At 50.4% G+C, this 22,831-nt stretch overlaps 3 protein-coding genes across 4 annotated transcripts in view; 2 read left to right on the top strand and 1 right to left on the bottom strand.

Annotated features, from left to right (window-relative positions):
• The window catches only part of P2RX5 (purinergic receptor P2X 5), a 31,719-nt gene extending 24,281 nt beyond the window's left edge, over window positions 1-7,438 (top strand). The window contains exons 11-12 of the mRNA XM_035139404.3: window positions 1,902-1,984; window positions 3,875-7,438. Of these exons, the coding sequence (XP_034995295.1) occupies window positions 1,902-1,984; window positions 3,875-3,971 (180 nt within the window). The 3' untranslated portion in view covers window positions 3,972-7,438. The remainder of the gene's footprint in view (window positions 1-1,901; window positions 1,985-3,874) is intronic.
• A 2,143-nt stretch (window positions 7,439-9,581) lies between these two features.
• EMC6 (ER membrane protein complex subunit 6) lies at window positions 9,582-11,895 on the bottom strand. 2 transcript variants are annotated; one of them, XM_088657871.1, is made up of 3 exons: window positions 11,802-11,895; window positions 10,791-11,709; window positions 9,582-10,165 (listed from the first exon to the last, which is right to left on the bottom strand). In XM_088657871.1, exon 3 carries the CDS (start codon window positions 10,119-10,121, stop codon window positions 9,786-9,788), a length of 336 nt encoding a protein of 111 aa, XP_088513997.1. In that variant the 5' UTR covers window positions 10,122-10,165; window positions 10,791-11,709; window positions 11,802-11,895; the 3' UTR covers window positions 9,582-9,785. The 2 variants fall into 2 exon arrangements, with proteins under 2 accessions (XP_088513997.1, XP_034994954.1); XM_035139063.3 differs by lacking the exon at window positions 10,791-11,709.
• A 1,035-nt stretch (window positions 11,896-12,930) lies between these two features.
• On the top strand, window positions 12,931-22,815 carry TAX1BP3 (Tax1 binding protein 3). Its single transcript, XM_035139061.3, has 4 exons — window positions 12,931-13,040; window positions 17,945-18,064; window positions 19,321-19,398; window positions 20,678-22,815. Exons 1-4 carry the CDS (start codon window positions 13,002-13,004, stop codon window positions 20,813-20,815), a joined length of 375 nt encoding a protein of 124 aa, XP_034994952.3. The 5' UTR covers window positions 12,931-13,001; the 3' UTR covers window positions 20,816-22,815.
• Window positions 22,816-22,831: the final 16 nt, after the last annotated feature.

Below are 22,831 nucleotides of genomic sequence, written 5' to 3'. Positions count from 1 at the left end.
CTTCCCCGAGGAAGCCCCGCTGCTGCCACCAGTCCCCCAAGCTGCGCTTCAGCTCAGGGGACTGCCACGCGCCTGACATCACCGGGGCCGGAATCCGCTCCCCGCTGCCTCTGGTTTCAGCCCCCGCACGCCTTCTCCTGGGGAGCCTCGGTGTGGCGCTTCACAGGCAGCCCCCGCGGGAAGTCTGCAGCTACAGCGGGGACCTGACCTGGCAGCAGAGGTGGCGGAGGTGGCCCTCCCGGGCCATTTGCACGCGCATTGGGAGCGCATTGATTCCTGCAGGTTGCACGCACACGCCCTGCCTGATCTCCCTGCAGCCCAGAACTGGCGGCTGCTGCAGCGCAGAGCGCACAGCAGCACCGGGCAGAGCACCCGAGCCAGTGGCCGGGCCTCTGCCTGGCCCGGCTGAGGAGGCCTGCCACCCCGCAGCCCAGAACTGATGGCTGCTGCAAAGCAGAGCGCTCGGAGAGCCCAGCAGCGCTGCGGAAGCAGAGAGCCTGCGAAGAGGGAGGAGGAGGAAGAGTAAGAGGAGGAGGAGGACTCTGTGCTGCTTGGCGGAGGCACTTTAGCAGCATGGTCATAGACACTCTGGGGTAGGGGCCCTTCCTGACAGGGTGGCTGCGGCCACTCAGCACAAGCCGAGACCCAGCGCCGACGGGGTGCCTCCTCGTCAGCCCAGCCTGCTCCATCTGAACGCGGGGAGGGAAGGAAGGCATGGGCGTGTGTGTGTGTGTGTGTGTGTGTGTGTGCGCGTGTGCACGGTCTAGCCTGCTACAAGTTCTGAGGGACAGTGAACCGGCCCCCCACATTAAAAGTTTGCTGACCCCTGTCCTGGACAGTGTTGCATGCTCTCCACCTGCTCTGGCTTCCCATATATTACCAAGCTAAGTTCGAGTTCAAAGCCCGGAACAACTGTAAGGTACTGTAATAAAAACAGTAAGGATGATAAAAAAGACATCCCCTGAAAATAAGACACCGTGTGTTTTTTTGAGGAAAAAAAGTTGTAAGACGGTGTCTTAAAAAAGGGGAAACACGGTACCTGTAACCATCGCCATCTAGTGTCACATTTTATATTGCACTTAAAACACACTGAAAACATTTTTTTTCCAAGGGATGCCCGACACAGAGCATGTTGCTGTAGCCCAGTTGTGAGGTTCCCAATGTATGAATCACGGTGGCTAAGCTATGCAATCAAAGGCTGGGAAGCAGATTTCAACGAAATATCAGCTCTCATTCATAGGCGCTGTCGTCTCATCCTGCACCCAGCTGGGGGGGGGGGGTTGGTCTAAATTACCCCCTGGATCCCTTCCATCTTTAAAATTATGTGGCTCTGCAGGCTTACTGTGACCTCTGTGTTATTTTATCGTCTTGATTTTCTGCTGTGAGAGCTTAGGCTGCTTCTGCAACATACAATTAAAACTCATGGAAAGCACATCACACTCCCCCCCCCAAAAAAAGAATGCTGGGAACTGTAGTTTGTTAAGGGTGCTTGAAACTGTAGCTCTGTGAGAGGTAAACTACAAATACGAGGCTTTTGGGGGACAGGGGGATGGGCTTTAAATGTACAGTGGACTCAGCTACCTTAGTTTTAAAAAAAACCCAACGTTTTGAATTTGTTATAAACATGCAACACCAGATGGCGCCAGAGAGCAAAGAAATTATATGCTATTTTTACTTAGCATTTTTTTCTTTTGTTATAACGATTTAATTTCTGACTTAGTTATAGTGTTCTCTCCCCCCCCCCCGTGTGTAGATCCACCCAGTATATATGCAGTGCTTTAAAAAGAACCACCCCAAACGTGTTTGGAGGTAGCAATGGGGAGGAGCTTGAGTTGTTTCTATTGATTTATTGCTAAAATGTGTAAATTTGTTGTGTCAGCAATGCCTTGTTTGTTTCCCAGGGGGCTTTCTTCTGTGACCTGGTGTTGCTGTACTTCCTCCAAAAGAGCAATTTTTACCGAGGCAAAAAATATGAAGAAGTGAGGTATGTTGTTTTCAGGTGCAAAGAGGTGTGTGGTGTGGCCGAGGCTTTTGAAACTTCCGCCTTGAAGGGAGTCCTGCCGATCAGCTGGTTGTCGACATAGGGGGTGGGGAGGGAAGCGGGTCCCCCTGACATCATCGTGATGTCAGGCAATTGACAGGTGGGTGGCCCTGCCCACTCGTCAGACTTCGGCCCTCAGGGGAGAGCCTCCCCCTCTCCACAAACCGTCACCGTCTCTCAGCCTAACTTACCTCGCAGGGTTGTTGTGAGGATATAATGGGGAGAAACATTCACCTTGAGCTCTTTGGTGGAAAGATGAGATATGAACGAAATAAAGAACAGAGCCGCCACACCAAAATCGAAAGAAAGAAGAGAGGATTTAAGAGGAGACTGGTGCGGCCTGTGGCTCCCCCCCCCCATGGCACACCTGACCATCGTTCAAGCCCCCCCCCATCAGTTGGAAAATCACTAACCTAAGGACTCCTCTTTAGGAAAGCATTTCCAGGCTGGCTCCTGGCTTGTATTCTAACATGCTTAATTCAGTACCTAGGACTCAGGAATTGGAAGAGGGGTCCAGGCGCCGAGCCCCCCCCCCCACTCATGACAATATAAGGAAACTGGAAGGTGATTTAAACATTGACCTTCTGCCCTTGGCTTAAGACTGGGAAATGGGCCTCAATAACTCATCGTTTCCGTTGGTTTAAAAGCCTCCCTGATTGGCCAGGAGCAGATGCGGCAGAGAGCATCCCTTGAGAACCATATATTACAGTCTGGCAGAGGACAGAAAGTTTAATATGGATTCCTTGCCATATGCATTAGGCTTTTTTAAAAAATGCACCGGCGTGTTTTGATTTTTAAAAACACACCAACCCATACGGGCGAATGGGTTTAAAATGGTCAGTTTTCAAATCCTCCTTTTGGTCTCTGTATTGACTTTGTTTCCCAAGGGAGGCGGTGAAAGTTGGGAGGGAGGCAGGCCAGGCCGGGGGGTTTGCCCCCTTGTTGAACCACGAGCCTTGGAAGGCACCCAGTGATGCTGACTTTTAACGCCAGCCCTGCAAGGGAGAGTCAAGTGATTTGTATTTAGCAAGATATGGGGTGCAAGACCCTTATGGAAGGAGCAACATTCAGAGCAGGTCCTCTGAGCAGCTTTGGTGTACTGCCGTTCAGAGTCTCTGTGGGGCACCCCTGAGATCTTTCCCTGCCAACCCATGAACCCCCCAGAACCTACCCAAAAGCTTGCCGCGCCCTTAGCCACGAGGGGGTGAGGATGCTTACCTTTTCATCCCTTGAAAAGTACATTGAGTTAGTGGAGGAAGTTAGAAGAATGACTCTCTTTCGCTCTTGCCCTTTCAACTCTATGTCTTTTTCTTTCTACTGGATCTATGACACAGACTCCTTGAAAAAATGATGTGCATGTGTGCAAGCGCATGTATGTGCGCGCATGTGTTTTCCTTCTTCCAGGGGAGCGGGGCTGAGAGCTGACGAAAGGAAGTGGCACCCATAGCACTCACTCAGAAATCCATGGGTGCCTCGCACCCTGGGAAGGTTGAGAAAGATCTCTCCTGCAAAGTGATCCTCTGTCGCAGAGACTGGATGACCACAGGACACCCCTTGGGTCCCTGGTTCGAGACGCGGCATGTGGCCTAGTTCATTGCCCCACCCAACTCATAACATTCCAACAAGTCCTTCAAGCCCCGTCTCTTACATTGGGTATGAGGAACCAGTAGCCCTCCAGACAAAGGCAGAATACGACCCCCATCATCCCTTTGTGCCCATTGGCCATCTCAGTTAGGGAGTTGTAGTCCGGAAAGTCACGGGTTCCCCACTCTACGCCAACAGCATTGTCTTATCCCTCCACTACTTCTTTCTCTGTTTTTTTTCCTGCAACAGGAAACCCGTACCAGAAGCAAATATCAACGGAGATCAGAGTTCTGACTCCCTCTCCAGGCTGGACCACCTGAGGCAATTGCAGACGGTTGAGACCTAGCGCCAAGGCCAAGACCGGCGACAGCACTCCACTAGGACTTCATGGGCCGGGGGAACTAAGCCATCCATGATGCCAGAGCCATCGTTTACCTCACGGATAGGCGATGGAGACCGGGAGGATGTGGTTAACCCCAGGCCTTTCACAGCTCCCCAAAGCCTTATTTTCTGGTGACGTTCCGCCATACCCTGAGCCATCTATGTCACTCAACACAGGATTTTACATTTTTTTTTAAAAAAAAACTAAAAATCAAATGCCAAAGCGACCTGCCTATATAATTCCTCAGTGGAGATGGTAGAAGTTAGGTATTGCCATCTTGAATATGCCTGGGGTCCATCCATCGTGGCCCAATTGTTGGGCAGCCATGTTGAATGCAGCAGGATCGATCCACCTCAGTTAATAGTGCTACCTATTATTTCCAGGCCTTTGTCTTTCTACAGACAGAATAATCAGGACATATCCTTGGCATTCCTGACAGGCAGCTTATATTAATATTCCTTGGAGCAACACACTTGGCTAATGAGATTTCAGTCAACTGCTTTTCATCCTGCCGTGTCTTCTGTCCTGCAAATTAGCCTGTTTTAAACTGGAGGGCCCCGAACAAACTGGGGTGGGAGTGATTTTTTTTTAATTTTCCGGCTTGGCAGGGCAAGGCAGGACCCTCCCTCTCCAAAGAAATGTTGTGTGGACTCTTCTGCAGGTCTTGGAGAAGTTTCACGACCCCATCTCTGCGGATAGCAAGGTGAACAAGAAATAGGTGGCCTGTTTACGGAGCTTTCCTCCTGATTCGTTGGCAGGGAGGTTAGATGACATTTTGTGAAACAAAACGACTTCTTTTATTGCAAAACGTTCGGTTGTTAGCGTATGGTTGTGCCAAAGAGCTCCAGATCAAATTGTGCAGCCTGATTTTGCCGGTATGTGATGGGATCTCACTGGGGAAAAATAGCAACAGTCTGCAGAGTCACGCCCTTAAATAAGAAAGCTATGTACATTCTGAAGGAAATCAGCCCTGAGTGCTCCCTGGAAGGACAGATCGTGAAGCTGAGGCTCCAATACTTTGGCCACCTCATGAGAAGAGAAGAATCCTTGGAAAAGACCCTGATGTTGGGAAAGATTGAGGGCACTAGGAGAAGGGGACGACAGAGGATGAGATGGTTGGACAGTGTTCTCGAAGCTACGAACATGAGTTTGACCAAACTACGGGAGGCAGTGCAAGACAGGAGTGCCTGGCGTGTTATGGTCCATGGGGTCACGAAGAGTCGGACACGACTAAACGACTAAACAACAACAACAACATGTACAGGCATAGGCTCCTGAATGTGGGCTCTGCAGAAATCTCTGTCCTCAGAAAGAGAGGTCTTGGTTGACACCCAGCCAGCGTGACATTATGCTCTGGCATTTAACGGGCGTAAAAAAACCCACAGGCTGCTACATTTTGCCCAACATGAGAAATCAAGAGATGGCGCTAGGATTTTGAAAGACGGAATAAATCACCACGTCAAGAGGACTGAGTCATCTCCACGTACCCGGCAGCCTGGGTGAGCTGGTTCGATGGCATTTCAAAAGAAGACTCTGTGCCCTTTTGTTTCATAACCCTTCCCGGGTTCAGTCTTCCAAATTAACTTTCCACCCTTGCACTTCGCAAGAATCGAGAAACTGTTTTGACTTCCAGGTCTGGGGGAGTTTTTCTCTCCCCTGCCCCTCTTATCCCCTTTCTTTACAGATGTCTTGCTTTCTTCTTTATTAAGGGCAAGATCTTTGGGCTTCCATTGCATATTGTTTCAGGAACAGAAGGAGAAAACATGCTTGCTTTTCATAGGGCAGATCCACACGTACACATTTGACACATCCAATCTACATGTAAAGTACATTACTTCCCCCCAAAGACTCCTGGGAAGTGGAGTTTGTTAAGGGTGCTGGAATGAAATCTACAGTTCCTAGGATTTTTTTTTGGGGGGGGGGAGTCCTGTGCTTTAAATGTGCAATGAATATGCTTTCACCGTACAGTGTGGCTCTGCCCTTAATGACTGGCAGATTCTCTGTCGCTATAATGATGGGGTCCTTGCTGCGGTGTCTGTAGGAACCAAGGCACCCTCACCGCCAGCCAAGGCTTTTCCCTCTCCTGTTTTTTTTAATTTAAAAGCAGGTTTGGAGGGTTTTTTAAGGGGTTGCCTGCTTTTTTTTAATGGGGGGGACAACCTATTCTTTTTGTCTGCTTTGGGGTGTCTTATGGAGAGGGGTCTGAGCACTGTTAGGTTTATTTATTTATTTTAGTCAGGGGCCGACAATAGTTTCTTAGATTTCCAGGTGTGCCCCTGGGTCCAAAACAGAGTTAGGACTCCTGTTCTAGTTAGTGGTGTGCGTGCATGGAGGGCGGGGGGGGGGGCAGAAGAGGATGTTTTAAACAGGAATACTCATTTCTCTCTCATGTCTCAGTATTAATCTTTGCTTACTGTGAACACAATGTAGCCATGTATGCCATAACAAAGATGCTTTTATAGGACGTTTACATATTTATACGCTGGGCTGTGCCAAATATCCCCCCCCCCCAGCTGCTACTTCCCCTTCCTTGAATTAGCCACATGGCCAATCCTACCCAATCAGGGATCACATAGTGATGACATCATGATGCTGCCTCTGTCTGACATGTCGTCGTCACTGGACACCAGTGAATAAGGTACTTGCCCAAGGATGGCTTGTCTCCACCCTGAGGGCCTGATCCACACCTCGTTCACGCAAAGTTTTCTGGCCCCTCAAGATCCCACTGATATTGACAAGCTCTGGCAAAAAAGGAGAAGGTATTATTAAAATCATAGTCCGTCCTTCCTACCAAAGGAGCCCTGGATAATTTGTGTGTGTGTCTCGATTAGATTTCAAAACTCTCCATGAAGAGTCCAGGGTGTGCGGCTGTTGTTGTATTTTGCAGAATTAATTAAGTAAGCTAATTATGCACCCTGGAGCCTGCCTTCCATATGTGGAACAACAAATCCCAGCAGCCAGCGTGGCCAATGGTTGGGGGTGATGGGAGTCGTGGTTGAGCCACAGCAGTGGATGAGTGGGGGACCTGTGCTGCTCTAGAGGTTGCTGGACTACAACTCCCACCATCCCTTGGCCATGCTGGCTGGGGCTGAGGGGAGGGGCAGTCCCAATGTCAAGGCTCAGTAATGAATGTAAAAAGTGGTGCAGTGATCACCCCATTGGAAGTCTCACCCCATTGGAAAGGACTATACCAGTAGCCTATGTCTAAAACGCTGACTTGCGTGATCACAGGTGCTGCCTCCCACACCCTCGCTCGGAATGCACTTTATGAAGCCAATGCAGAGAAAGGACTTTGGCACGTTTATAAAAGGTCCGTGCATCTGCGTTGCCAGTGTGAAGGGTTGGGGCATTTGCAGGATTGGTCCCTGGTCCAAAGCTTCCGACACACCCGAGACTCATTGTAATGTGAATACAGATTGCTGTGAAACGAAGCAAGTCTCTTGTGATGTTTCTCTTCGCTTCGTAGGTGTCAGTGCTTGCTAAACTACAAATTTAGAAAGTGCTGGTTTCAGGAAAAAAACACTTGGCCCCACACACCATCAAGAAGAAACAGAAGATTGTGGCTGTGTTGCTGGTGAGATTTAGTTGCAGGCCAAGATCACACAAAATGGGGCATAAACTGAAAGGCTTGAGAATGAATGAAAAGTGATGTTTTAGCACGAGGGTGGGAGGAACCGATGGCTCTACAGGTGTCTCTGGACTACAACTCCCATCAATGCTGTCCTTGGCCACGTTGGCTGGGACTGATGGGAGATGGGAGTCCAGCAATACCTGGAGAGCCACCAGTGGCCAACCCAGTCCCTGATTTCACAGATGGAAAAAAGGCTAGGAAGGAAAGTGAAGCTGCAAAGGAGGGTCAGGCATTGCAACAACAAATAAATACATTTTAAAATGGGTTCAAAGTCTGGGTTGTGCAGAGGGGGAAGCTGAAAATCCCCAGGGGCGACAGAGGCCCAGCTGTCTCCTACCAAGGGTCAGTTGGGAGCCCAACAGGTGGTAGAGGGTATTATGTTGGCAACCCCTGGCAAAGAACTCTCCCCCTGGACATTCTGTCTAGCCTGGTGTCCACATTTCCATCATTAGCCCTGAACAGAACAAGGTGGATCTGTGTAGCCCAGCACTGTTTCCAAGGAGGGCAGCCTTACAGAAGGTTGCAAGGAGCACACGAAAGCCACAGCCTTGTCCCCTGATCATAGCTGCCAAGTACCCCGTTTTCCCCGGGAAACCCCCCGTTTTTACTTACCTTTTCCCGGTGGTCCCCCATATCACTTCGTCTCCCGTTTTTCTCCGTTATTTTCTCCTGCCCTTCTATGGGCACCAAAAATGGCCGCCGCCGGCTTCAAAAGTCGCATCTGCGCATGTCCGGAAGTGCATAGACGCGACTTCCGGTGTTGGCGGCGGCCATTTTTGGTGCCCATAGATGGGCGAAGCGACACTGGAAGTTGCGTCGACGCACTTCCTGACATGCGTACAAGTGACTTTCTAAGCCGGCGGCGGCCATTTTTGGTGCCCATAGAAGGGCAAAGCGACACCGGAAGTTATGTCGACGCACTTCCTGACATGCGTACAAGTGACTTTCGAAGCCGGCGGCAGCCATTTTTGGTGCCCATAGAAGGGCAAAGCGACACCGGAAGTTATGTCGACGCAACTTCCAGGGTCACACAGCTGCCGGTCCCGGATTCTGCAGTCTGGGACTTGGAAGGTAAGCCCCTGATGCATCTCACAAAGGGTGCTGTGGCGGGGCTGGCTTTCCTCACAAAAGCAAGCTGTTGCGACCACACCCCAGCGCTCCTGGGTTCAGGGAACGTGCAACCCTACAACAAATGCTGGAACTGCTAAGGCAGGGCTGGGGGGCGTTCTTCACCCCCAGGGGCACATTCCCACCTGTGTTCCATTGGTGGGTGGGGCCAGAAGCAAAAGTGGGCAGGGCAAGGAATGCAAATTTTGCCTTTGCACAGTAGGCTAGTTTCCACCACCCTGCTTTCCTATCCTCCCATTCTGACGAGCAAGAGGCAGGATCAGACTTCAAGGATACATTTCCAGCCCAGCAAAAACACGAAAGGAGGGTGTGGAGCAGGGCTGGTCAGGGATGTGAGTTGCAGAGAGTTCTGATGGCCAAATAGTGAGGGTCAGAGAGCTGCATTTGAGCCCCAGGCCTGAGGCTCCCCACCCCCCCTTTAGCCTAAGGCTCAGATGATGACCTGTTCTGCAGGTTGGTGGTAGGTGGAGCCAAAAGGGAAAGTGGATGGAGCAATGCATGTAAATTTTGCCTTTCTACAGGAAGCTAGTTTTCTACACCCACACCTCTCTCCATCCAGGCAAGCAAAGACACGAACAGAATTCAAGGACACATTCCTAGCCAGATGAAAACACTAAAGGAGGGTGTGAAGCTGGCCCAGTAAGGAGTGCATCTGGAGAAAGTGTATGGCCAGAGGAGAGCTCTAAGGGCCAGGCAAACAGGTTTTGAGGGCCACATTCTATACCTGGCTCAAATGAACAAATACAATACAATAAAACCACGACTGAAAGAAAGGCAGTACTCTAGAAGGAGCACTATTTTCTCATCACACCACCTTAGGGATTTCACATTTTGTTTAATTGGCAGGGTTTTACAGGCTTGTTTCCCAACAGAAGTTACTGGCAGGGTTAAGCAGCACAAGCAACGGATCAACAGCCCCAGACGTCTGGCCTAGGGGACATGGTGACCGTCTCCCCCGAAGTCCTGTCACTCCACGAGAACCGTACTAACTCGGCGCTTCTCCTCTTCCGCCCCCCCCCCTAGTAAACATGTACCATGCCATAGAGGAAAGTCCAGAAGAGAACATATGTGAAGAGACCCCCGATCAGCCCTCCAGTGAAAAGGGGCCTTCGGGATTTAAAGTACTTGCTCCACCGCCGCCCGGCTTTCAGCACCAGCAGGATGGAAAGGAGGGCGGAGGCCAGGAAGTAGAAGATGAAGCCATGAAGGCCGGTCAGGCCCAGGATTCCAGCGGTCGCTCCCGAGAGGGCAGAGACTGACGTCCGGCAGTAATCCAAAATGGCTGCGTTCCCTCGGACGGCGGCTTCACTGATGAACTGGGGGCCTTCCCGCTTGGCAATCACAGCATTGGCCATGGCTGTGATCCAGATCCGAGCGCCGCTGCTCACTTTCTGCACTCCTGTGAAAAGAAGAGCAGGGAATATTGATTAGTCAGGAAACACCAGGCGGGACTATGCAGCAGTTTGCCTTCACCCCCAGAGACGCACTCCATTATTTCTTGAGGCAGATAATTGCCAACAGCAACTACATTCATACCACAAAACAGCTCTGTATAGGCAAGATTGCCCTTTCGCTCCCTGAATTAAAACAAAACCATATTGTAAGCTATGAGGTTCTGGCTGCAAATTACAAACCTCTGGTTCATCGTAACTGACTGAGAGTGGTTCTCATTCCCACCCCCATTCCCCTCCTAAACCTCCTAGGTTCTCTGCCCTCTTAGAAATGTAAGCACAACTATAAGGGAAGGACATGTGCTTTGCCTGCAGAAGGTCCCAGGTTTAGTCCTCCTGTTAAAAGGATCAGGTAGTTGATGATGGGGAAGACCCATCATGGTTGAGCTTCTGGAGAACCAATGCAAGCCAGAATGAACAATAATGGTCTGATCAGGGCTGGGGGACACCTGACCTTCTAGATGTTGTTGAACTACAATGCCCATAATTCATGGTCATGCTTGAGGGAGAGTCCAACAAAATCAGTACGTTTCCAAGCACAATTCAAAGTGTTGGTGCCTCAGCCCAGTATACCTGAAGGAGCATCTCCATCCCAGTCGTTCAGCCTGGATACTGAGGTCCAGCTCTAAGGATGGCCTTCTGGCGGTTCCCTCACAGCGAGAAGTGAAGTTACAGGGGACCAGGCAGAGGGCTATCTTGGTATTGGCACCCTCCCTGTGGAACACCCTCCCATCAGACTTTTAGAAGACATCTGAAGGCAGCCCTGTTTAGGGAAGTTTTTAAAGTTTAATGTTTTAATGTATTTTTAATATTTTGTTGGAAGCTGCCCAGCCAGATTGGAGGGATATAAATAAATAAATAAATAAATAAATAAATAAATAAATAAGTTGTTGTTGTTGTTGACACCAGGTTCCCAGTTCCTGGACTGAACAGACAAATATGGCATGAGATAGCTTTCCCTGTTCCTTTGGAAGGGGCTGTAGCTCAATGGCAGGTTCAGCCCCTGCCAGGAAAGACCCCTCTCTGAAACCCTAGAGGGCAGCCACCAGTAAGCCGTATTGAGCTTGATGGGCCAACCATCATCTCACTGTAAGGCAGCTTCTCGTAAATTTATACAGTATAAGCCCTTTAATCAGAAACATGACGACTGGAAACTTGCTTTATTTGTCAGGGGAAAGGCTGCAGGTCAATGACAGAGAACCTGCTTTGTAAAGCCTTCTCCAAGCAAAGATGGGAATGTTTCCCAGCCTGAAACCCTGGAGAGGCGCAGCGTCCAAACAGCTGTGATCTTTCCACACATGCGGACAGCTTTGAAGCATATATTCTGTATATTCTGAAGCATAAGCATGGTGATGATTATTGCAAGCGAAATAACGCTGATCCCATCCAACAAGCACAACTCCACTTCTTCCCCCTCCACTGGAAGCCCGCCTCTGTCCCGCTGCGGGATGACGTCAGAGCCCCGTGTTATGGTGTCAGGATCCTCTGCGGTCTGAAATAAACGCCGTAAGTTACCCATTCGGTTCCGAGAAAGAGGACTACCGTCCCTTCCTCCCCGGGCATACCAAGAATCCTGCTGCTTACCAGTTTTCGGTTCCTTTCTTCCTCTCACTAATGCCGATCGAAAAAGTATTTCCCTTCCAACCGTCTTTACCGGAAGTAGGTAGACGCCGCCATCTTACAACAGAAAGGATGCTGGGAGCACGGGTGACGTCACCCTCAGCGCGCGACGCGGCGTAACTCCGCCCCGCTTCTCACAGGAGCCCCACGGGACTTGGCCACGGGGATACTTTCGCATGCCTTATTTAGAATTTCCGGTTTTGTTTGGACCTTTCGGCTTCTTTATGCCACACTTCCGGCGTCTTCACGCCACATTTCCGGTAACGTCCATCGAAGTTCTTAAAGACGCCAAGGCGCCTTTGGGTACCATTATATGATGCGAGCTAGAGCGACCGATTATTCGTAGACCGGATTTCCGGTCTGAAGTTTGGCATGTAAGTTTCAGCGCTGAAAGCTGATTGGGTGGCCTTGTGCCAGTTACTATCCTACCTCACAAGGTTGTTGTGGAAAGTTGTTTGGAGCTGTTTGTCGTGGGTTCATTTAAAAAAAAACCTAGACCGTTAAGGTAACAGTCTAAATAACAGTAAAAGAAACTGAGAGGAGTTGGGGGGGTCAGGTGAGGAGACCGAGGGAGCGGGATGAGGGGGAGTAGGCGTGGCCTCTTGGTAGGCGGAGATACGTTGCCGGGAGCGGGGGCGTGACCACGCCTAGCGGCAGTTGGAAAAGGCGTGGCCCATCCGCGAGAGGGGGCGTGGCCAACGAGGTCGCGGGGGCAAGTGCAGTATGTGCGCGCGAAGAGGGGCGTGGCGACCGTTGGAAGGAAGGGGCGTGGTCTGGGCGCGGGAGGGGGCGTGGCCCAACGAGGTCGCGGGGGCAAGTGCAGTATGTGCGCGCGAAGAGGGGCGTGGCGATCGTTGGAGGGGAGGGGCGTGGCCTGGGCGCGGGAGGAGGCGCTTGGGCATCGCGGAGGGGGCGTGGCCCATGGCGAGAGCGGCGCTTTTGGGGAAGGGGCGTGTGCCTCCTCCGCCTCGGGCGCGTGAGCGACACGGGGCGGGACGAGCGGGCAGCGAGGGCGTGGCCGTGGGTGTGTCCATTCCCCGAGGGGGCGTGTTCATGGCCCGGCTGGGTCGGGTCGGGCCGCTGTTCGCCTTTTGTTCCGTGGGAGGCGAGAGAGCGAGGCGCGGTGCCCGAGGCGGGAAGGCCGAGGCCAGGCCAGCGGGGACCATGTCGTACATCCCCGGTCAGCCGGTCACGGCCGTGGTGGTAAGTGGAGGAGACGCCCTGCCCCGCTTCTGGTGTGGGACCCCCCAAAATACCCAGCCCTCCGCCCCCCCGTTTCATTCTCCTATTTTGGGCTGGGGGGTGGAGTGGGAAACCCAAGAATTTGCTATATGGATTAACGTTGCTTTTAATCGTTTTGTAAACCGCTTTGGGGGAAAAACAGCCACAAGCGGTATGCAATTCCAATGGAAGAAATGTTGGCAATCCGGATTTAAAATAAAGCCCATTGCTCTGGATGGGAATAATGGTGTTAATACAGTAATGACAAACGTCACGCTCGTCGGTGGCGACGCTGATGGCGATTTGTTCCTTCAGGGCGGGTTGCAACAATTAAAACAGCGTTAAAAAGAGTTTGAAACAGCTCACAGTCAGTGCTTTTCTTCTGGGGAAAAAAGGTTCCAGTACTGTACCTTGAGTACCTCCAGAAAAAAGCACTGCTCACATTCACAAAAGTGGGTTCTCAAAGCAGGCACAGTCGAGTGTCAAAAGCTAATGAAAGTAGGCTTTGATGTATTAAAAGAAAAATGTATTAACGGTAGTGATAATTTATTAAATTGTTGATATATTAATAACATACAGTACTATAATCTCCCTGAAATGCATAGTGGAAGACCTGTCTTTTTCATTCAGGATGCCTGAATGTTGAAGGGCCTTCTTCTGGGGTGAGGGGCATTTTAGCCCATCCCACTTCTTTTCTTTACCTGCTTTTTAAAAAAAATGCTGGGGATGGAAAATGGGCCTGAATGTGTGTGTGTAGAAAAATCAGCTATTTTGCTGCCCCTTTCCAACCCTAACTCTTTCTTGCCTCCTTTAATTTGAATGGATGCTTAGAATCGTAGAGTTGAATTGGAAGGGATCCTGAGGGTCATCTAGTCCAACCCCCTGCAATGCAGAAATCTCAGCTAAACACATCCATGGCAGATTGCTATCCAATCTCTGCTTAAAAACCTCCAAGGAAGGAGAGCCTGCCACCTTTCATGGGAGTTTTCCCCCCACTGTTATTCTACTCTTTGGCTACTCTCTTGGAAATGCTCCCAGAACATCTTAGAGGTTGCTTAATTTCAATGGGCTTGCTGATTAATGTTGGATATAACCCATTGTGCAAATATGTGTGTGAGCTTCACATATAATTTATATGTATTCATAAAAATAGCAGTGAAGACTGTTTTTATTCCTAAAGTACTTTGACCTTTCCTATAATTGAATCTCAGATAGACATTTACAAGGCACTGCACTTGAGAGTTTCCAAGACACCCTCCCTACAGTTTTATCTATGTGCGACAAAAAGGGACCATAGAAAGGGCTGTGGAAAGGCAAGCAAATTGATCCCGGCCAAATAGGAATCCTTGCAATGACCTGGTGGGACGCTCACTGTGGGCGACATTTCTGGGCAAGGAAGAGGTGCCAAACGGCTGCATTTGTTCTCTGCTTCTGCTTTATTAGGAGGCTGCCCACAATTTTGTAGTCTCTTGAGAGATGTTTCCCTCTCTTGCTCTCTCCCCTTATTCCATTACCTCACTTACTCCATTTGTTCTTATCTCCCCTTCTTTCCCCTTCCAGATGCTGCTGAACTGCCACCTCCCATCATCCTTGACCGTTGGCCGTGCTGGCTGGCCATTGGGAGCTGCAGTTCTGCAACATCTGGCTGGCCCCAAAAGCCTGTTAAGCCTGCTGCATTCAGGGGCCCTCCTTCAGCTGCTGAGCAGGGGTCTCAAACCCCATGGCATTCTTCCAACCCTACCAGTTGATCAGACCCCCACAATCTCAGAAGCCTTCCGGCTAAAAGTTCCAGAAGCCGTGTGTGTATGGCTCTTGCATTCCATGGATTTACTCCTTCCGGGAAAATTCCTCTCTTGCCCAGCCTGATCAGGGTCTTAAATCTCTCTCCCTTGTTTTGTGCCTCTCTTCTACTTCCGACCTTCCCCCACAATTGCAAATCTTTATACTTTATTCTTACCTGGTTCCACCTGCCCCACCCTCCAAACCTTGCTCTCCCTCTGGCCGCCAGTCTCCCCTAGATTAGATCTGTTCGATTCCATCTGATCGGTTCAGTCTCCTTTGGGAGTGGTTGGGTGATTCATGGCTGGTTGAGCAAATAGCTGGGAGGAGTGAAAAATGCTCTTTTTTGTGGTCAGGGCACTGAATAAGCATAATGTATGTGTATGTTTTGTTGCCGTCTGGTACAGGAAGTGAGAGAACCCTCAGGGCAGACTGGCCCATAACCTGCTTCCTCCACCATATGGAGCAAACCATAGTGTGTGTCTGATCACAAGAGTAACACCCTCTCCTTATCCTAAGGTCTGGGGTGTTTGATGAGTATACACCTTGACAGGAATCCTGGAAAAAGACATGGATGAGTCAATAAAGGCTTGTCTAGCCCGAGTGCTTACAAGCCCAGTGGTGATTTTTTTTTAAAAGGTGAATGGCACAAACTGGTAGAGTATGGGTGTGGTGGGGAGAGTTTGGCCCTGGAAATCCCATTTGCCAAACAATGGGGCAACTGTGAAGTTCAGGGAGCGGCTTTTAAATGCGAACAAAGTAGAACAACTTTGTGGACCCTTCTTCCCCAACCTGGTGCCCTCTGGTCATTTTGGAGTATAGCTCCCAACAGCTCCTAGTCCAGAACATCTGGAGGGAAACAGGTTGGAGAATGTGGAACAGAACAGTGGAAGGAAGGGTTTGAAAATATGGGATTTGCTGAAAACTGGCACTTGTTCATTGCATTTATGTCCCCCCCTTTCCTCAGGGCAGTGTAGGTGAAATGGGGCGCACAATGGCCCCGTGAGGTCGATTAAGATGAGAACGCAAGAGGGACTGGCCCAAGGTCACCCAGTGAATGGAGATTGCAACCCAAGCCTTGTTGGTCTGACATTCTGCACTGCTACACCCCGCTGAGCTCACAGAGAGCGAGCGCATTAGTCATGCATCATAAGAATTTGGGGTGTGGAGGGGGATACCCGTGGTGAAAGCACCTCCTTCTGGAAAGAGCCTTTCTAACTGCTTTTCTAACAGGCTGTGAATGCTCTCTGAAAGTGCTAAAGATGGAGAGAGCATGGCATTATCTTATCTCATGGTATGAAGGAATCCAGAAATAACAGTCATGAAGAGGCGGGGTGAGGCTTGTTCCCAGACGTCAAGTGCAATTCTACCCAGATTTACTTGGAATTCCGTGTCATTTGGTTTAGTGAGGCTTCACCCCTCCAAGTAAGGATGTATAGAAAGCATTGCAGCCTAAAGCTCAGCATTGGTCCGGGTCTGGGTCTTTTTGCACCCCCTTCCCCTAAACATCTGGGTTTCTCTGTCCCCTACAAGGTAGTCCTCCAGATGTTATTGGGCTCCCCTGACCATTGGCTGAAGGGTTTTGGAGTCCGACAATGCTGCTGTTTTCTACAATTCCCCTTTCTACTCCAGGAAACAATTCTTTATCGTCAGGGGCAGGGAACGTGCAGCCCTCCAGATGTTGCCAGATCAGAGCCCCCTTGGTGTTTGGGGGGCCACAGTTAGCCACTCCTGCCATAACTGTGGCAAAGCCGTGACCCTCAGGGAGTGTGGGGTGGACTTCTCTCAGCCCCAGCCAGCATGACCAGGGGGTCAGGAATGACAGGCAGGGCAGCCTGATGCCATCAGGAGCGGCTCGGGTTCAGCCACCCCTGCTCAGCTCTGTGATCGTGAGAGAGAAACGCTGATGGTTTTCATTTTAAAACTGAAACTGACTGTTCTCTGAAGGCAGGAGAGTGAGCCCACTTGGCTTTAGACCTGTCCAATAAAAATGCCAAGTGATGGTGCCATTTCATCCCCTCTAACCTTTTGTCCATCTCACGAGGCAGCGAGCCACTTATCTCTGGACTCACTGCTCTCCTCTCTGCCTTGTTTGGCTGTCTTCCCTTTGGTCTCTCTCGCCTTTTATCTCTCTCTCTCTCTCTGAAAGTGCTTTTCTCTTTCCCCCCTCAATGAGCTCATAAGCCCAGTCTCCAATAAAAGGGTGCTTGTTTACACGGGTGAAATCCGATGCTTCCCCTCATTTCAGAACTGGCCGTTCTTGACCCCCAAGGAAATGATCTTGGATAGAAAGAATGGGAGCAAGGCACGCTCTGGGAAGATGGGGGCTTTTTATTTCCAAAAAACCCTGCTGCCCAAGCCTTGGCAGATTACCCTAATCTTTACCCTAAGCTACTGCCCTTCCCTAAAAGTATTTCCCTTTTCCCGTGGTCTGTTCTTTCTTCCAACCCTCCTTTCCCAAATTGATCCCCTGCCATCCCCTGTGCTAGAGCATTTGGTCCAATCCAGCAGGGCTCTTCTGAGCTGCCTGTCTCTCCTTTCTGCTCCCTCTGTGACACAAGGGAAGGTCAACCAATCGCTGCTGAGGGCTCCTCTGCCCCCACCAAATCCCATGCTGGGCTCAGATGAAGCTGCTTTGGTTTAGAAAAACGCATAGCTGGCTCAGTTGCTCTTTGTAGTTAAGGATAGGGTAGAGAGAGAAATTCTTCTGCTTTTTTGGGGGGGGCAGATGGGAAGCAGGGCTTTGTGAAGAGCAGATGGTGGTTTTGTGCAAGATGTTGTGTCTGGCAGTACAACAGCAAAGGCCTTTGTTGTACTGTGACACACAACCTCCTATTGAGACACCCACCCACCCCTTTTGCAGTTTCAGAACCCTTTTCCCTTTCTGAACCAAGCAGGATATGACCCATGGTGTCATCACATGCTTGCCATATGTCTCTCTTTAAAATAAAGGCCTTGTTGGCTCCAGATTGCTGGACAAGAGCACCTCTTTGTCCTGTTATCAAGCGTCTCACAAGAGCCAGAATGGATGAATCCCAAGCCGCAGGGGTGTTCAAGGGCCTGCAAAGAGTCCTCGCTTTTCACACGACTCGCCTCTCCCATTTCAGCAAAGGGTTGAAATCCACAAGCTCCGCCAGGGGGAAAACCTGATCCTGGGCTTCAGCATTGGAGGAGGCATTGACCAGGACCCCACGCAGAATCCCTTCTCAGAGGACAAGACGGACAAGGTCAGTATCAAAAGGCCCCAAGCCTAGCCTGGGCTAGGCTGGTTTCGTGTGGGTCTGGCCTTGGCGTGATTTGGGCTGGCTGGCTCCAGAATTTGGCTGGATCCTGATTGGGTCAAAAAATGCCTCTGTTGCTGTTGCCCAAATCCACCCTGAAAAGATAACTCTTGGTCCGGAGCCAGGCTGATCATGCAGGGAGACTTTTTGAGGGGGTGGCAGTCTCTACAGGCTGTAGAGAAGACTGGCAGTGTGACGGGGGACTTCTGGGCATGCCAACTCTTGTCTGTCTGACTAGCTTTCTTTGGAGCAGACAGGTCAAGATCTACTCACCTGGCCTGTTCTTGAGAAAGAAGGAGTCTTCCCAGGGAACCAGACAGGAAATGCCTGGGGGAACCATCGTCCTCCCCACTTGTGGTGTGGAAGAAGAAAATGGCCATTGCTCCTTTTTCTTTTATGCCACAAGTGTAACTGGGTATGTGTAGACAACAGATGGACTATTTCAACGTGGACTAGCAACTTGCAGGGCTGTTTGGGCTTGTGCAAACAAAAGCCCTGGTACAGGGATGGCCAAGTGGCTCTGAGGACGAACAAGCAGGGAGGGTAGAGGATTTGGCCCCTGGCATTTATAAACTAGATCTCTCTGTAGTGTTTGCTTACTCTTGTGCAGGCCCATCTGGAGGGTGGCTGTCTGGAGTTATTTAGCAGGGATTCCACTGGCTGAAGCCTTCCTCTCCCCCCCTCACTTCCTGGTCATTGAGCAGAGCAGAAAGCTCTTTACAGAGGTGCCTCCCAGAAGCAGTAAGCCAAAGGGATCTTTTTCAGACACCCTCACTTCTGGGCAACCTTCTGAGAGCCACAGGGGCAGGGGCAGGGATGCAATTTTTACTTTTTGTATGGCAGGCTAATTTCTGCCATTCAGTCACGCATCCCTCTCTACCCTCCATCCAGACAGTCAAGAGGCATGATCAGAGTTCAATGGCACATTTTCACCCAGGCAAAAGCCCACAAGGAGGGTATGAAGTAGGGCTGGTGAGGGTTGTGGCCTGGGGAAGAGTCCTGAGGGCCTGATAGAGAAGTATGGAGGGCCGCATCTGGCTCCTGAAGGTTTCCCACCTGTGAACCAAGTCATCTAGAGCCGATCATGCAAGTGGATCAGGGCCTTGTCACAACATGAGCCTGGATGTCCAGTGGGGGACCCGGCCAACTGCGGAGACCTCCGTGGTGGTATCTTTATGCAGTCTGTCTTCTTCTCCTCTCAGGGCATTTATGTGACCAGAGTGACGGAGGGTGGCCCCGCCGAAGTGGCCGGCCTCCAGGTCGGAGACAAGATCATGCAGGTAAATCCCAGACTGGTTTAAGAAGAAGCAGGGGGGCAGCCCAGATTTCTTCCACTGTCAGGCTTTCCAGCTCCTAGTTTTCCCATTTGATTTGTGGGAGGTTAGGCTGAGAGGTCGTGACTGGCGCAATGTGTTTCATGGATGAGGGGGGATTTGAACCCTGGACTCTCAGGTGCAGGCCTAACACCCTAACTGCTACACCACACTAGTGACTCTTCTGAGTGGACTGTTTTTTATGAGCTCGAATTAAAGCTTTTTATCACTCCATCTTGTGAATTAAGTTGCTGAAGACCTTCCCTACAAGACAAAACAAAAACACAGAAAGCTGCCTTATATATACCAAGTATCATTAGTGTCCACACTGACTGGCAGCAGCTCCCCAGGGCTTCAGGCAAGGGGCTTCTCTGTCATTCCTGGAGACACTAGGGATTAAACATGGGACCTTTTGCATACAAAGCAGATGCTCAATCACTGAGCTGCAGTTTTTATTTAAATCCCCCTCTTCCTCAGAAAGGAAACCCTAAAAACAAAAACAAAACTCTCAAGTTCTCATGATTCTGAATTAAGGGATGATTAAAATATACCTGGAGGTATATACCTCTATACCTGGAGATGAGGGATTCATAGCTGCCAAGTATCCCGTTTTCCCCGGGAAACCCCCGTATTTTCTTACCGTTTCCCGCAGGTGTCCCGAATGGCAAAATACTCCGTATTCCCCCGGATTACGGAGCTCCTGCCGGCAGCCATTTTCTTCTGGTGCCCCGCCGGCACCGGAAGTCACTTCTACACACTTCTGGACATGCCTAGAAGCTGTGCCATTTCCAAAATGTCCGCAGCGCCAGAAGTCTTTTCTATGCACTTCCGGACATGTGTAGAAGCGACTTCTGGCGCTGCGGACATTTTGGAAATGGGCACAGCAGCCGCGCACAACCCAGCTCACGGAGGGATCTCCACTGGAGTGAACCGGCCCAGGCGAGGTAAACCTTGCCGACCCCTGGATTAAAGCAACCCTTTTCACTGCCACAAAGGATGTGGTGGTAGCCTCTTGCTTGGTTTTAGAAGCATTTTCACCCAGATTTGTTGAGGTCTGGGGGTAATGGTTGTGGTGGTGAAACAGAACTTCCATGTGCAGGCAGAGGCTACCCCTGGATGTGTGGCATTAGGAGCTGGCTCCCAGCATCTGACTGCCAGCACCCCTCGGTTGGCTGTCTTGCTGCTCCTAGTATGCTTTGAATTGGTGGTGGGCCTTCGCTCAAGCAATGCTGCAAATGTATTGCAGGTGAATGGCTGGGATATGACGATGGTGACCCACGACCAAGCCCGGAAGAGGCTGACCAAGAGGAACGAGGAAGTGGTCCGCCTCCTGGTGACCAGGCACTCCCTACAGAAAGCTGTGCGGGAGTCCATGATGTCCTAACCATGCCGTTGAGTTGTCGGGGGGGGGAAGAGGATGGATAATCTCAAACAGGGTGGGCAGGATGCTGATCATGGATCACAGCCAGCTGGGCTTGGAAGACTGCTGCACCCCTCCCCCACTGCAGAAAATCCCTTCCACAAAGGAGGTGCCATCATTGTTGAGACTCACCCCCCTCTCAGTTGTACTAAAATGGCACCAGTGTGCAGTAGCAGTTTGACCTGGCGGGATCAGCAGCTATGGCTGGTGTGAGGATCCTCTATTCCCTGCCTCCCCAGGTGTTGTTGGACTGATCCCTCAGCTGAGCTGGCTGAGGCTGCTGGGAGTTGGAGTCTAGCAACATTTGGAGGGCTCCTGGTTCCCCGCTCCAGTCCAGCAGGGGTCAAAGTGAGGTGCTCCCTTGGGTGGCGACATTGGTACCAGCCGTGCAGGGAAATATTTTGGCTTAAGGACCGACCCTTGTATATAACCAGCCGTGACCTTCTCTTGCACAAATGGACGGCATCCAGCTTCTCCTGGTGAATTTCTCTTCCTAATGCTGGCTCAGTTCCAAGCCTAGAGAGCCTTCGTCAATCAGCCAGGGTGGGGGTTGGGCGGGACAGGGGACAGTTTTACAAGCTCCAATATCTTAGCTCCTTTATAGAGTTTCCTCTAACATAAAATGTGCCCCGGGAAACTCTTTGTGGCTTAATCACCAAAGGCTCTTAAAACTTGTCATTTTGCAGAAAGCCCACATTTCAATTTTTATAGCAAAGGCATTTTTTGTAAATAACCTTGTTCCCTCTGTGTCCTCATTCTAGTTCTAAAACTTAGGTTTAAGATACAGTAACAAATACAGCCCACAGGAGAGAGAGAGACCAAGCCTACTCTTGAAACTTGGGGTTAAGCCGAAACCTTCTTGTTGTGCCAAAAGCGCCATGTGCGAGTCCCCTTTCAACCTGTACGTGGCAAATTAGTGGCACCCTGGACTGGAAGTGCTGAACTGCAAAATGATGATAAATAACTCTAGCATAAAAGGCCTATATTGTTATAATACATGTATAGGGGTGGCTCACCTGTGGCCCCCTGGATATCACTGGACTCCAGCTCCCATCATCCCTGACTCTTGGCTATGCTGGCTGAAGGCAGCTGGGAGTTCAACCCCTCTGGATGCCAATGGGTGGGCCCACCCGTCTTGTAATTGGAAACCTCCCCGATTCTCTTCCCTGTTTATCTCTGTTGAGGTCAGGGAGCCTGTTGCGTTCCAACACCCATCAGCCCTGCTCCAAGGGACTGGGGGGGTCATAAAAGCTGGGGGTCCCCCAAAAGGCCTGGAAGGTCACAGGTCCCCACTGTCACACTAGGTCTTTTTTCTGGGGCTGAAGCCTTAAATCATGCTTTGGGAGGGCTATTGCTCCCCCAGAATTCCTGTCTTCCCATACCTGCTTGAGGCAATAGCTGCATGTGTGAAGTTTGTCCAAAGGGCAAGCGGTCTGGATCTTTTAGAGGGCAGAAGGCATCTCCCTGCCACACTGTTCCAGCGGGGTATCCTAGTACACCCATTTTGATTGATTTTGTATACGGCCTTTCTGGAATTTGCTTCCAATCACAGTTTTTGTATTAAATGTAACGGTCCACATTACTTTTTTTTTTAAATCCACTGTAAATACGCCCTTCTTTCTCCCTCCCCGCAAAGTTTGTACCTCTAACTTATTTCAGTATATTACTGCTATTCCACTTTTGTGCTGATTTTACTTCAGTGATGTTAACCTTCAAGCTGAAAAGAAGTTGCCAGTCTTGTCAAATACCACTAGATGCCTCTTAATCACTGCATTTTGTACTTTGATGATGCCAAGGTAGTTTAGGGACTTTCTCTCTTTTGGCAGACTTCCGTGAGGAAGCCTTGGCGGGGTGGGGTGGGGCATGCATGTTCAACTGTTTCGTTTTTTTGTAAGGGTGGGGAGCAAGCAACCGTACAGCTCTGCTCCATCTCATTTTACACAATAAAAGGAAACTGGATTTTCTGTCTGGGGTGTATTT

This window comes from Zootoca vivipara, chromosome 14, assembly GCF_965207765.1.
Source record: "Zootoca vivipara chromosome 14, rZooViv2.hap1.1, whole genome shotgun sequence".
NCBI lineage: Eukaryota > Metazoa > Chordata > Lepidosauria > Squamata > Lacertidae > Zootoca > Zootoca vivipara.
This window is presented reverse-complemented; position numbering and strand designations above follow the sequence as displayed.

Bases quoted from the DNA above. Each gene is read 5' to 3' on its own strand.
- EMC6 (XM_088657871.1), bottom strand. From the start codon at position 10,121: ATGGCCAATGCTGTGATTGCCAAGCGGGAAGGCCCCCAGTTCATCAGT.
- TAX1BP3 (XM_035139061.3), top strand. From the start codon at position 13,002: ATGTCGTACATCCCCGGTCAGCCGGTCACGGCCGTGGTG. The intron at 13,041-17,944 runs GTAAGTGGAGGA...CTCCCATTTCAG, and splicing joins AGCCGGTCACGGCCGTGGTG to CAAAGGGTTGAAATCCACAA. The intron at 18,065-19,320 runs GTCAGTATCAAA...TTCTCCTCTCAG, and splicing joins CAGAGGACAAGACGGACAAG to GGCATTTATGTGACCAGAGT.